At 41.7% G+C, this 13,662-nt stretch overlaps 1 protein-coding gene across 3 annotated transcripts in view; it reads left to right on the top strand.

Annotated features, from left to right (window-relative positions):
- The window catches only part of fnbp1b (formin binding protein 1b), a 64,237-nt gene that overhangs the window by 27,811 nt on the left and 22,764 nt on the right, over window positions 1-13,662 (top strand). For all 3 annotated transcript variants that reach the window (XM_080510508.1, XM_080510510.1, XM_080510509.1), the window contains exons 5-8: window positions 5,269-5,331; window positions 7,340-7,444; window positions 12,552-12,680; window positions 13,463-13,609. In XM_080510508.1, coding sequence (XP_080366634.1) covers window positions 5,269-5,331; window positions 7,340-7,444; window positions 12,552-12,680; window positions 13,463-13,609 — 444 coding nt within the window. The remainder of the gene's footprint in view (window positions 1-5,268; window positions 5,332-7,339; window positions 7,445-12,551; window positions 12,681-13,462; window positions 13,610-13,662) is intronic.

Genomic DNA, 13,662 nt, shown 5'->3' with positions numbered 1-13,662 from the left:
TTGCTACGCATTGCTTGTTTAACACCTGACGGAGTAATACGCTTTGTTAAAGTGGCGGCAGGGTTAATATGGGATTGAAGAGCCTAAGTCTCGCTGGACGGTGTTTGTGCTGAGGAGTCACAATAAGGTGTTCAGTCAGCATAGTGGCGTCCTCGCCAAAGCCTCTGATCGCGCAGCTTAGGTGTCCTCTGTAATGAGGACCGATAAAGACCCTTAAACACTCCGCAGGACCTCATCTGTTCGAGTCACCCGCTGGAGCATATTTCCTCCATGTCCGCGTAAAAGTACAATTGGCTTTGGTACTCTGTGTTCCTCTTTTATAGCTGCAGCTCAGCTTGTAATGAGAACTTTCACTATTGAGAGAAATTGTGGTTCGACGTGTTCACTCGGTTGGAAAAACTAGAAAAAATATACTTTTTTCACGTTGCCAAGATCAGAAAACTTGAAAATGCAGTTAGAGAAAAGTCAGCAGGAATTATATCACCGAGTAAAACCTCTTTAGGTGGCAGTGGTTATTGTCTTTCATTTATTTTTAGGAGGCAGAGGTGAGACGTGTGACCACAGGGTAAAAACGGAGGCATAACCGATGATTAGATATAGAGGTGTGCGTCAATCCAGAAGGTTGTTTAAACTGTCACCCGACTGTTAAAACACCAGTGGAGCTTCGATGGTCCCTGTAGTCTCAAGCTCTTCCACGAATTCTATTCTTTTTTTTTTTTTTCCCTTTTCCGGTGTTGTGATTATACGTGTGCCGACACCTGTATATTACAGCAGGTGTACATTCCTATGCAGCAAGTCATGTCAGCGAATGACGAACAAATTATTTCAGGGTCAAGTGTGCACATGTGTACATGTGCATCAAGATTCTTCTTTCTTGGTTTGTCAGCGAGCTCAGGAGGTCTCTCTGCTCTTCTTTGTGTTTCTTGTAAAGGATACGACAGTTTCTAAACACGTGTGTGTGTGTGTGTGTGTGTCTCCAGAGGTTGAGAGTGCGGCTCGCGAGTGTTTGTCTTGCTCATATCAGTTGAGGACAAACAAAAAGCGAGAGAGATAAGAGAAACACCGAGTCGTTTTTGACATTTACAACCACAGAGAGTCCACAAATAACGGTTGTCTAAAGCCTTGCCCACCACGAGAATAATACCATTTCACTTTTTGAAATGAAAACAGCTTTCATCTATTTGGATTGAAGATTAGATATTTAGATGAGATCCCCTCAAAAAAATTATATGATGCTATGTTTTTGGAAGTAGTGGATCAAACAAGTCAAATTCATATTAAAGTAAAAGAGAGCAGTATTAATACGAGTACACTGAAATGTAAAATAAGAGAGTGGTCTTTTAAATAATTCTCATTTTTTAACCCAACTATTACACCATCATCTGGAAATCATATTCTAAATGTCTATGTGATTACACGCATGCTTATAATCACTGTGTTGTTTATTATTGCTCAAAATTCCAAAACCACAGCACGGATACTATTAGCACAAGATATTTACGTTCATTTTGTACTGTGATTAAACAGGTTTTGACCAAACTGGAAGTTACTGAAATCTAGTTTTCAGTAACTGTCGATAATATTGTACCCAAACAACTCTATACCACTAAGTCACGTTGCGGTAATGTCAATCTTATATTCGGTGTCTAATATTTTGCTCCTGTTATGACCAGAGACATGGTGTTCAGCTTCCTCCAGGTGCTTACCACTGTTACTAATAGTTTTATTAAAGAGTTTTTAAAAAATGCTGTAGCTCAGAAATGCTTCAGAAGGTGGAACCGGAGCATGACAGTTGCATGAGATCTGCATGAGGAATGGGCTGAGATGATTCATTACTGCATATAACGCTGGATGTAAACATTTCAGTAGTTTAACAAAGTTGTAGTTTTACCTTTAATGTAGAAAATAACATTTATATCTCCAGTAAAAAAAAAAAAGAGTCGATATACAAAGCCTTTATCCAAATATGAAACAGGGGTCATTTGTATTGTCAAGGTCATGTTACATCTGTACTTAAAATATAACTTACATAAAATCATAGCGGTAGTATATGGCAGAAAGACCGAACACCCACACATACCTGAACACTCTAATTAAATTACAAACACTGCAACAAAAGCATTTGAAGTTCATTATGTCCCGGGTTTATAATGCTTGGAGGAACCTGAGGACCTGTGTTGTACACATGAGGGATTTCTTTGTTGCATTGGCAGCCATGGCAGCGTTAGCAGGCCTGCATTGCATTATTAAATAGATATTAAATCTGACTCTGATCTCATACTTTCCAGTCCTGCTTTTATTGCAGTGGTGTCTAAAAATACTATATATAGAGATATAATAGTAAAAAAAAAAAAAAGTCCAGTATTTTTGTACTCAGGCTCTCGCACATTTTCCCGATCGTTTGTGTAAGTGAGAGCGGCAGCTTTAGGTCACTGACCAGTTGTGTTGAAGTAGGGCAGATGTCCCTGACGGTGCCAGCAGCCACATCCTGTTAGTGATGGCAGAGAGCAGAAGAAAGGCGACCCACTACGTCGACTCCACCGCCGAGGACTGGACGGATTAGCAGAGATCAATGCATGTTTAGAGTCTTGTGAATTAAAACATGTTGAAGTCAACACGGCAGAGCATCTGCTTGGATGGCTGCTCCATTTGGTGTTTACCTGCAGCCCAGATGGCTGATGCTCCTTTTTTTTTTTTTAGTTCATTTGTCTTTGTGTGGTTTAGGTTAGGGCATCTTATATATCCGTGTCGTTGTAGTTTGTTTACTTTCACTGTGATGTATGTTTTGCTTATCCAGATGAGACGTTGGGTTGTTTTTTTTTAACAGAAATGTTGTTATGGAGATAAATATTTGGCTGCGTGAATGCTCCAGTGGAACAAAGATGTCAGCCAGTCTGTGGTGTGGCGCCTTGAGAAAAAGCCTTGCGGTGTCATCATGTGATCTTATCATTTAGAAGAGCATATTTTTTATAGCCTCACGTGTGAAGGTTCGGAGTAAATGCCCGATGGTTGTTTTCATTTCTTACGATCCACAGGTGGTCAGGGGAATGATACATTTTTTATTGGGGCATTTAGTGTGAGGATACTGTAGCAAAGAGACTAACATGGCTTTACACTTAATGGTGATCGACATTTGAGCCAACAACAAAACACTCATGTTCCGGACTTCAGCATCCCCACAGTCTCCCGTTTTTCAACTCAAGTACTTCCTCCGAAACACTGAAGCACTTCCCTATTTTGCTCAGCTTCCCTCATTGGCTCATTGGGAAATGAGAAGTGTGACTCCCTGAGGTACGCTGTGGTGCATTCTCACTAACTGTTCTTAGTGTAATTCAGGTGAGGAAACCTTTTCCTTTTCTCCTCCCCCCCCTCTCGCCATCCTCATCAAGCGTTCATTTCGCATTTCTTGCAAAATAGTGACTTCCTTGTGCCGCCTGACCACGAAAACTCCCAGACTGCAGTCGCCTTCTGCTCTTTTTAAAAGGTCTGGATCCGTTACTGAATGGCACCATCGATATTCAACTCAGCCACTGAACCGAGCTTCCGCAGTAACCAGGGGATACCTCATTGATATTCAAGCCCACGTGTCATTTTCATTCAAATCTGACTTCTTTTTGAAAGATTTTTTTTGGGGGGGGTCCGATTAACACAGGCAGGGAAGAATTTGTATGTTGTAAGAGTGATCACAATGTGATTTTTTTTGTTTTGTTTCAACACCAGAGTTGCCCCTCAGTGTTTGCATTTCCTGGAGATTTGGCTGTGATCCCATGTGGGGAGCTGTTGAGAGATGTGCTCTGCCTGCGGGCGGAGCGTACCTCGACAGGCCAAGTGAGGCCTCGCACAAAAACCCCCCCCAAAAATTTAGATATTTCATATGCTGTGTGCGTTTACACCAGCAGCTGTCACCGAGACGAGTCCAATATGCCACACTTGGCAAGCACTGAGATCGACATCCACCTTTCTTTCTCCTCTTGAATTACAGTATCTTCCTGCTTTTTTTTTTTCTATGGTTTAGTTCATGCTCTGTTGATGTAAAGTTTGTGAGTCAATCAAACTTTTTTCATTATTTTCACTTGGTAACGTTGCGTCTTGAAATCTTACATCAAAACTAAGCTCACAGTGAGTTGTATTTGTTGGTTCTTTCAAGCAAAGAGTGAGAATATTATGATTTTGAGTGGATACTTGAAGGTTAAACGCTTGAAATAGTCTGACAAGCTGACCGCAATGCTTGGAACACAAACTGTTTTCTGAATGGTGTTGCCAGGAGTTTATATATTTATTTATTTATTTTCATATATAAATATGATGAATAAACACAGAGAAGATCGAATATTAAGTATTAAATATTGAAGATATTGTGCTCCCCAAGACTGGGAAGTACAAACAAAAGTATTTATAAAAAGTAGTGTAAAAGGGACTACAGCAGCTTTTTATTGTCATTCCATTGAACACAATGCATTATACTCCATTATAAATGTAAACCATTATTATATACAGTAGTAAAAGCACAATCAGATGAAGAAAAGGTACACTGGAGGACAAAGTACAATGTGAAACAACAACAACAAAAATCCTCTTTTCCATAGTGATTGTTATCAGTCTTATTTCTGAATTAAGCATGCATGTTTTCCTTATTTTAATGCAATTTTGTTACAAAAAGGTACAGTTAGCTTTCTCTGCAGCATCTTTTGGTAATTTTCACAGTATGAATGATTACCCCCCCCCCCCAAACCAGGTTGGAGCCCCTATGTCACAAGTTAAATACCTCTTCGATAGACTTGTGGGCACTTGCTTTCCACTGTTGATTTATTTGCTGTGCATTTTGCTTCTTTAATTTAAAAACAAAAAGACCCTCCAATGCATTTTCTGGTGTTTTTTTTTTTTTGCTGCTGCTTTGTCGAGTCTTGTTGCACCTGGCGGGATGCGATCTGGTGGCTCTTTAATCAAATCGACTCCCAGCCATCTGCTCGGGCTTGGACAAATCTCTGAGCACTAAGCTTGTAGGTTATGCGGTCATAATTTCTAATGTGGCTAAAATATAGTATCTATGTGAATTTGCCCTACTTTCCCAGTTGATATGAATGCTTTCCTGTTGCAGTGTGTAATATTAATGGTATTTAATGCTGTGTTTGAGAGTGTCACGCCGAACTGCCTATAATTTATAATCCCTAATAACTCAAGGTCAGGTTCATCTACTTTTAAATCCCCTAAGCTCATGAATAATATATTCTATCTATCTTTTTTTCCTCTCTTTTCTCTCGTTAACAGCACTTCCATGATGGACGTAAAGCCCAGCAGCACATTGAGAGCTCGTGGAAACAGCTGGAAACTGTAAGTGAACCATTCGTGTGCAGTTTCCTTCTGGATTTATGGTCGAAACCGATTTGAGAAAATATGCACGATATTTGCTTCGTCACAATTCCTCCTCGTATTAGTATGCAATCTGATTTGGATTCCTGAAATATCCATATTCATATTGTGTGTGTATTCAGTTTAGAGCTTGAATAATAGCAACGTCACGCATTTAAGTTGCAGCCTTGGAAACAACTTGAAATTTACACAAAATGCTTGAGATGAGCTGAATTATTTCTCTGGTGAAGTTGCTTATTTCTATAAGTTTAAAACAAAACAGTGCAGTTCTGCTTGCAGATTGATGTGTCACTTTGCTTTACTTTGCTCATAACCTTTAGTTAAAAATCTGCCCAAAATAATATAATTCAGTTAAACAACAATGATTAGATTTTAATTCATGTGCTGCCAGAGGTAGATAACAGTATTATTAGTAGTAGTTCGTATATGCAAAAAGAAACAAATCTGTCAAAAAGAAGTCAATCCTGGGATTTGCTACAGCTCTTAAGTAAAAAAAAACATTAGATATAACAAAGTGTACCATTGCAGACATATTCTGAATTGAAGGTCTAGTGACTTCCATCGCTTGAGGCACAAACGACTTCATCCCACATGATACCAAAGCACATGTTGCATCAGAGGAGCTGTGTGACCGGAAAGTACGTCATCATTTAGAATTGAACACCGATAAGAAGTCAGCTTCTTGAAAACCGAACGTTCAGAGCCGTGAGGAAGCTCTTGTTTGGTCTTTGGTCAACACGTAGCCTCTAATGAGGATGTGATGACTGTGCAGACAGATGCTGAATGATTATAAAGTTATGGGTGACAACTGAATGACACGGTTCCCCTGTCTGAATGCTAAAATCCCGTTATATCTATTTTTTTTTTTTTTTTTTAATTGATGCTATTAGATTATTAGTTAAGCTCTAAACAATTGCTATATTTCAATTTTCACCAGATGGGCTCATGAAAAAGTCGGACTATTGTGAAAGGGAGCAATTACTCAGTTCAGTTAATAAATACGTCTTATTAAAAAAGCAGTTAAACAGTTCACATAACTACTTTTGCTGATGTGCAGCTACCAAACTTTAGCGTTTCTTTGCGTGTTCTGCCGAGTACTTGTGATTCCCATTCAGGTGCACTTTCAAAGTGAAATCTCAGTGGTTATGTTGCATGAATAATGTACGCTAATTTTCATTTGATTCATAATCTGTGGTTGACCTCTCGCTGGCCAATCAGCTGAAACCAAACGTTTGCACCAGGCTTAATATCTGTGCGCTCACTTTATCTATCCCGATTCAACTCCTGACTGCATTGTAATACCACAGTATGATTTATAGAAGATGCCAAGAAAACAGCCTTTTAAACAGACAACACTGCGTGAAGCCCATCCACAGACGGATCGGTGACGAATCGGTGCAGGCTTTCAGTGTGACGTTTTCACGGCGGGTCTTGACTGTCCGTTTCATTTGTTTTCATGAAGGGCCGAAAAGGAGAGCTTGCACAGAGCTCCACTTCTTATCTCCGCCTGGCCCCTTTGACGAGGGAGAGAAAGAGTTGCGAGTGAGGAGAGGGAGAGAGAGAGAGAGAGAGAGGGAGAGAGCAGGGGAGATGCATAAATGCCTTGTCTTTCTCAAACTCCTATGTGCTTTCAATGACAGCTTTGTGTGTGAGGCTGATAGACGCGGTTCAGAGTGCACGCTGGCCCGACAAACACCGATTGTTCGCTCGGAGGGGTCGGATGAATGCTTGTTTTTCCGTGCACAAACGACCACTATGAACATTTGTTTAATCTGCAGGCTTCAGACTTAACAAACCCCACCTCCCCTGACCATGACTGTGTCAGTGACATAAACTGACCCTTGAAAATGTGCGTGACGTCTTATGCGCGTTATGACGTCCGTCGCCTCGCTCATCCAAAATGTCAATTTTTACCGTACTCTTGAAATGCCTCCCGTCATATTGAAGCTTTTGTCCCGTCGCATTTCAGTGTAAAAGAAGATTCGAGAGGGACTGCAAGGAGGCAGACAGAGCACAGCAGTACTTCGAGAAGATGGACGCTGACATTAACGTGACAAAGGCCGATGTGGAAAAGGTATGTGTCATCTCACTCGCGTGCAGCAGCCGCCAATCACGTGAGCTTGTAAACCCCCCCCCCCGGCCCTGGCTCTCCGCCTCCTGCTTTTACACAACTGCCTGGCCTCTCTCACCCTCCCACCTGGCATCGTACCAGTTATATTTCAGTTTATCCCCTATTTTTCCTTTTTGTTTTTTTTTTGTTTTTACACGGTTGAGAGCAAAGATGGAGTGACCATGTGTGAATTACTGTAGGTGTGTGTTTGTGTGTGTGTGTATGTGAAAGCTGTCATTGTTACAGCTGTACAGCGATCTGCTTCTCAACAAAGCAGAAAGCAGCAGCGAGTTCTCATTATGGTCATCAAGCAGCCACCGGACGCTCCTCTGTGCTGAGAGGGAGGAGCTGAGTTAATGTTTTCTATGTGGATTACACATATGGGTTTGTGGAAAAGAACTAAATATCCAGCTTGGTGTTTGGGTCAGTAAACCAGCACATGAGGAAATTTTCTCCCCCCCTCCCCTGCCCTCCGCCGCCCTCTGGGCCTGCAAATGATGTCATTTCCTGCCGTCACGACCAATCAAAAGATCCCACAAAATCTCATCCTTTAACCCACATGGCTCCCACGCCCGCAAGGCATCATGGGTCAGCAGCGCGTGCTCCCGCTGCCTCATCGGCTGCCGGAGGAGAGCTCGGGCTCCGGGTTGACACAGTTCAGACCTGATTATTATGCAAATATAGGCTGGAATAAAGAGCCTTTCTGCACTCTGGACGTACAGCCAAAGTGCCACAATAGGCTTAGGCTAACACCGAACCCGACTGGAAACACCCGGCACAGCAGCGCAAGAAACGAGATTGGAAACAAGTTGTTTTTTGTCTCTGATTACAGTTATATAATTGATTAAACTAAGAATGTTATTCAAAAATCAATATATAGCAGTGCTGTTTTTTCCTATTTTTTTAGGTTTTAATTTTATTTACAGTACCACTGCTCGGGTTAAATGATCATCTAAACAGATCTTTTATTTGCCAGATGTTATTAAGTGACATACTCACCCATGAGAGGTTGTAATAGCGGTTTCATATGGCTGCATATACTTAAAGTCCCCCGCTACTCACCAATATGTGTGATTTTTCTTTTCAGCTCTTTTTGAAAATCAAGAAAATCATGTTATTAGTTATGTTGAGTTTGCATTAAAGCTGATTTTTCTTATATTAGAGCAAAAATAAAGAAAAAAATCAGACAGCCTAATATATGCTTTTGGACAAATGTCGCACGACAGCACATTCATAAAGGCTATGTTAATGCACCGTGCTGTTCTAAACACACTGGAATTACTGCTGTGAGCTGTGAGCTCAATGTGAGCTCACAAAATGTTTATTTGCAACCGACAACTGAGATCCCCTGCACAGAGACGGCAGGTCTGGCACCTGTCGCGTCTCGTATTCCATCTTTTGATGTGTGACGCATTCAGACTTCAAGCACAAAGTGCCAGAGTTTGTCTGGAAGTAGATAGAAGCCCACTGAGGAGCCATTTCCTGCTTGATCACGGTTATGATGTTACTCCCACTTGTTCAGAAGAGCCTCACTGACAGTTTGATTCAATTCATAGCACACCCGATAAAATAAATCAAACTGAAAGCTTATGTACATTACGGTATTCCCGCTCCAACTACTGAGTTGTTAGTTGAAAGCAAAAGAAGCGTGCATCGTTTCTGCTCCAACTTAAATGTGAAGTAAATGCATTGCGATTATTAATTTAATAAAACGCTGTATCTATGGGTTTGGTCACACTGGAGGTTTGCAGCCCCAATTCCGTTATTTTTGCTGAGATCCATCTGCAGTCCTTAAATGATTTTACACATGCGTAAAAAGATGTGGCGTTATACATAGTATGCTGTGGTCAAGGACGTGTGAAATGAATGATACGGATCAGTATTTGAAGCTTATGTGATCAGAGCTGATGGAAATATGGTCAAATGATAGATCTAGAAGAAAAAAGGAAGCAAATAGTATAAAGGTGGACAGACATAAAAGCAGACATAGAAACTGGGCAAAATGTGAGCTGACCAATCACACTGTTTTCACTGATTGTGATCTGGGTCTGATTTTGAAAATAAAATTTAAAAAAGAAATAAAGCAAGAGACTCCTGTATTTCATCCTGAGTCCTGTATTTGAAAAAAATGGATTGGGTTTTGGCCACTTTGCCTCCAGGAACCTCAAATGATTCATTCTTAGATGATCAGCTGCAGCGTACGTTCACTTGTAATGTGATTTACTTCAACTAAAACTTGTAGAACAGCCGGTTCTGCCCTTTAACGCTCTTCTAAACAGCCACGTGACATTTCTCTCAGTTATGCTTTTTTCTTATCCTTTTCTGTTCCCGTTCACCCAATCACATGTCCATTGTTCAGAAATCAAGAACTTTGAACAAAAGAGGCTGAACTTTCAAAATGTAAATATCTGTGTGAGATGATTGTATTCTCTTCCATCTCTTTAAAAGAAATACAATTCCTTACATATCATTTTCTAACAGATACTTGTTATTGTCTCTGTATGTGCATATAAAAAATTTAGGAAAATAAGGTGTCCTTTATGTCTATAATGAATCTTTTTCTGTCTAGGATCGTGCATATATATTCTCAGAAAACATAAACAATGTTTTTAAGGTAATCAGATGCTTGGCAATCAAAATTTGTATCATTTGATGTTGTATCCAGAGTTTTATATGTTTTATTCTCAACAGAAACATTTCATTGTGCTGCTCATTAATGAGATATTTTGCTGTGTATACTGAGTTATAAATGAAGATCTCCCATCTTCTTTTCACCACCAGTAAAAGAGCTGTCAGGAGTTTCCAGAGATGTATTATTTTTCTTTTTGACAACTGAACTTCCCGGAGTTGGTTTTGCCTGCAATGAGCTGTGTCTTCCTTTAATGCACGGGAGGTGCAGTTTGTTGAGCTCGAGGTGTTGTGGTTTCCTGCTCCGTTGGAGCGAACCACAAACTGTTCCCTCTCCACCTCTGGCAACCAAATCCCTTCAATTTGGGGTTAAGATTCACAGCACAGATATCCACACTGGCCACAGCAGTTTTTTGTTGTTGTTGTGGTTTAAAAAATTTTTTTTTTTTAATTTTGGAGCGTCTTGGTACACGTGCACACAGACACACACACATAGAGACACATCAGCAGTCGTAACGCATTAGAAAAATAAAACACACAACAAAAAACAATGGGCGAGCACGACAGGGTTCCTATTCCAGTATTTCAGAAGTGATTGTGTTTGTTTATGGTTCCACAAAGTTCCCTTTCTGGCCGTCCAGGAAGTGCATCTATGGCAACTTCTTGTTTAGCTGGAAGCAGCTAACAATCCCTTTGTGTGTGTGTATGTGTGTGTTTATTTTATGCTATGCCTTGAAGCGAAGTTCTCTTAAGGTAGGTCCAGCGGGCTGAGAACCTTTCATATTTTTTGGGGGGGGGAACACACACTGTCTCGACTTGTGTTACACAGAAACACACACACACAAGCAGACATATATACACACATATACACACGGTCTAGTGGAGAGGTTGACATGTGGCCTGCCTTTTACCACGTCTTGTCCCGTCTGACTGTGATCGGTGGCTAATTGCTCTGTCTTATTCTGCTCAACACTTTCCCTGATGTTTCCATGTGTTAGACAGAATATCTGGCGGAATATTGCAAATTTATCGCAGCAAGGCTTTCTGTACACCCCATCTAGACATGAATATCAAGCATGAACATAGGTAGCTGAGGCCGAGCGTGAAAAGGCGCAGTCCTGAGTAACACCAGACCAAGATTCTTCCAGGAAATGATGACAGGATGTGATGCGTCTGCAGGCTCAGTGGCTTTTTACAGCATCTTTCATCAACTGCTATGTTTAAAGCCCCACCATTTACCGGCACACTTTGCATGCACCCACAGCAGCACCACCACCACCACCACTGCGCACAAGCTTAAATGCATGCTCACAGGCCGGCACACACAGATTTTATGAATTGGCTGCACTTTCACATACGCTTTCCTCTGGAATCCACATTCCTTTCACTGGGGAGGTTAGTGAATATCACCGTTCCACTTAGGTTTTATCTGTCGTCCCTCATGCGCTGGACATAACGTACCTTTCGTATCTGACAGGTGTCCTCCTTCTTTTTTCTCCTGACTTGTCCTCAATTACTTGCCCATATGTGTGTGTGTGTGTGCGTGTGTGTGTGTGTGTGAGAGACTCAGTTGTTGCCCCAGATTGGTGTGTAGGTGAAACCTGGACGGGGTCCTTTAAACGTCTCCCTCTGGAATATGACAGATCAGGGTTATGTTCCCTCTCCGCCCCCACACAGTTGTGAGGCTGCAGGGTTTTGTTTTTTTTCTGATCGTGCATCTGCACTCAGCAGCAGGAAGGCTGATTACGACCACAGGTTCATAAGGTGACTCTTTGTCGCAGATCAGCTAGTCAAATCAGTACTTCTATGTGGACCAGGTCTCAGATCTCATGGAAAGAGGAAACAGATACGAGTACTTAGCTGCACGAGCACTAACGTGCGCAGTACGGACGTGCACGCGTCACATGCTGTCCAGCTGAGATAATCTCATCTCCATCTGTTTGCCGTGGATCTGTAATAGGCTGCTCCTGCTGCGTTTCTGACTGCCCGTTTTTCTTACCCCGAGACTGAACCAGCTTAGAATAATCAACATTATCGAGCAGACTGGATGGGCGGTCAGAACCCAAATCCCCTCCCTGCCCGCCCATTCTGCGGGCAGTGCAGACTGTTGTCTCTCTCCCTTTTATATGTTTGTCCTGGCCTACTTATAATCCAGCGCCATAGGCTGCTGTTGCTGCCGCTTCTTGACTCGGATTTGCACCTGTGACTGTGCTTCCACGAGCTCTGTGCTTACGTGTATGCATGAGTGATCGCGTGCACAAATATGTCACCTCGTTTATTGTTTTTTTTTTAATATACTCTGGCTATATATGTATGTATGCCTGTAACTCATATGTCTATTTAAATCAGACGACACTGAGATTCAGTGAAGAGAGCGAAGCTTGTCGATGACGTGTTTGTCCGTGTGCTTTTTTTTCTTCTTCTTCTCCTTCTCCTCCTTTAGGCACGACAGCAAGCTCAGATGAGGCACCAGATGGCTGCTGACAGTAAGGGCGATTACTCCTCCTACCTGCAAAAGTTCAACCAGGAGCAGAATGAACATTATTACACAGTCATCCCTAACATATTCCAGGTAAATACAACTGCAAGCCCCCTCGAAAAACAACTTCTTTTTTTCTTCTTTGCTTCTTGCAGCAGGTTAAGCAGCATTGTTATTATACAGACTTCTTTATTAATGTAGCCCACACACGTTAGGTTCGCCAAATACGCAGTGCAATCATTAGCTTGTGAATTCAAAGCTGTTTGCGGCCCACCGCCCCCGCATTCCCCCTCTGGGGGTTGAGGACTAAAAATAAATTTTTAACATGCAGGAAACAGTGAGAGTTAGAGGCTTTTCTTACTGAGGGCAATTGTTATGCTGTGAGGGATTTTATACAGCATATTCAAATAACTATCAGAAAAAGGCCCCACTGTCTATAATAAGCACGTTATTAGAGCACAGGTGTCAAATATACGGCCCGCAAATCAAAACCAGAGCGCAGAGGTCAGTCATGCAGCAGAGAAAGCAAATTAGCATTAACGTCATACTGTGGGGCTGAATTTGTGAAAACATGCACGGAAGGCTGTTGCCAACATTAAGCCGTGGCGGTTTCAGAAATTAAAGCCAAATTAATCTCAAACATCGTTTTATATCACAATACAAAGGGAAAGAAAGCCCGAAGCACTAATACACATTGTGGCTTCGGAAGTAAAATGAGTTTGACATCCCTGAATTAGACGTTTTACTGTGTTTGTTGGTTTTCTTGTATCAAACTCGGTATCAGAAAAGCGACGCCTTACATAATATAAACGATCCAATACAGCCCTTCGCCTGCTTGTATATTCATGCGCGATTATGTCTGCACATTGTTCTAGAAACTTCAAGACATGGAGGAGAAAAGAATCGAGAGGATAGGAGTCTGCATGAAGACGTTTGCAGATGTGGACCGCCAAGTGCTGCCTATCGTGGGGAAGTGTTTAGACGGCATGACGAAAGCGGCCGAGTCCATCGAGCCCAAAGCTGTAAGTATTATATGCGTGGTGATTATACGTACGCGCACGAGCGGCGCCATATG

This window comes from Blennius ocellaris (genome assembly GCF_963422515.1).
Source record: "Blennius ocellaris genome assembly, chromosome: 15".
Classification (NCBI taxonomy): domain Eukaryota; kingdom Metazoa; phylum Chordata; class Actinopteri; order Blenniiformes; family Blenniidae; genus Blennius; species Blennius ocellaris.
Note: the sequence above shows the minus strand (reverse complement) of the source record. Positions and strands in the feature narration are given on the sequence as shown.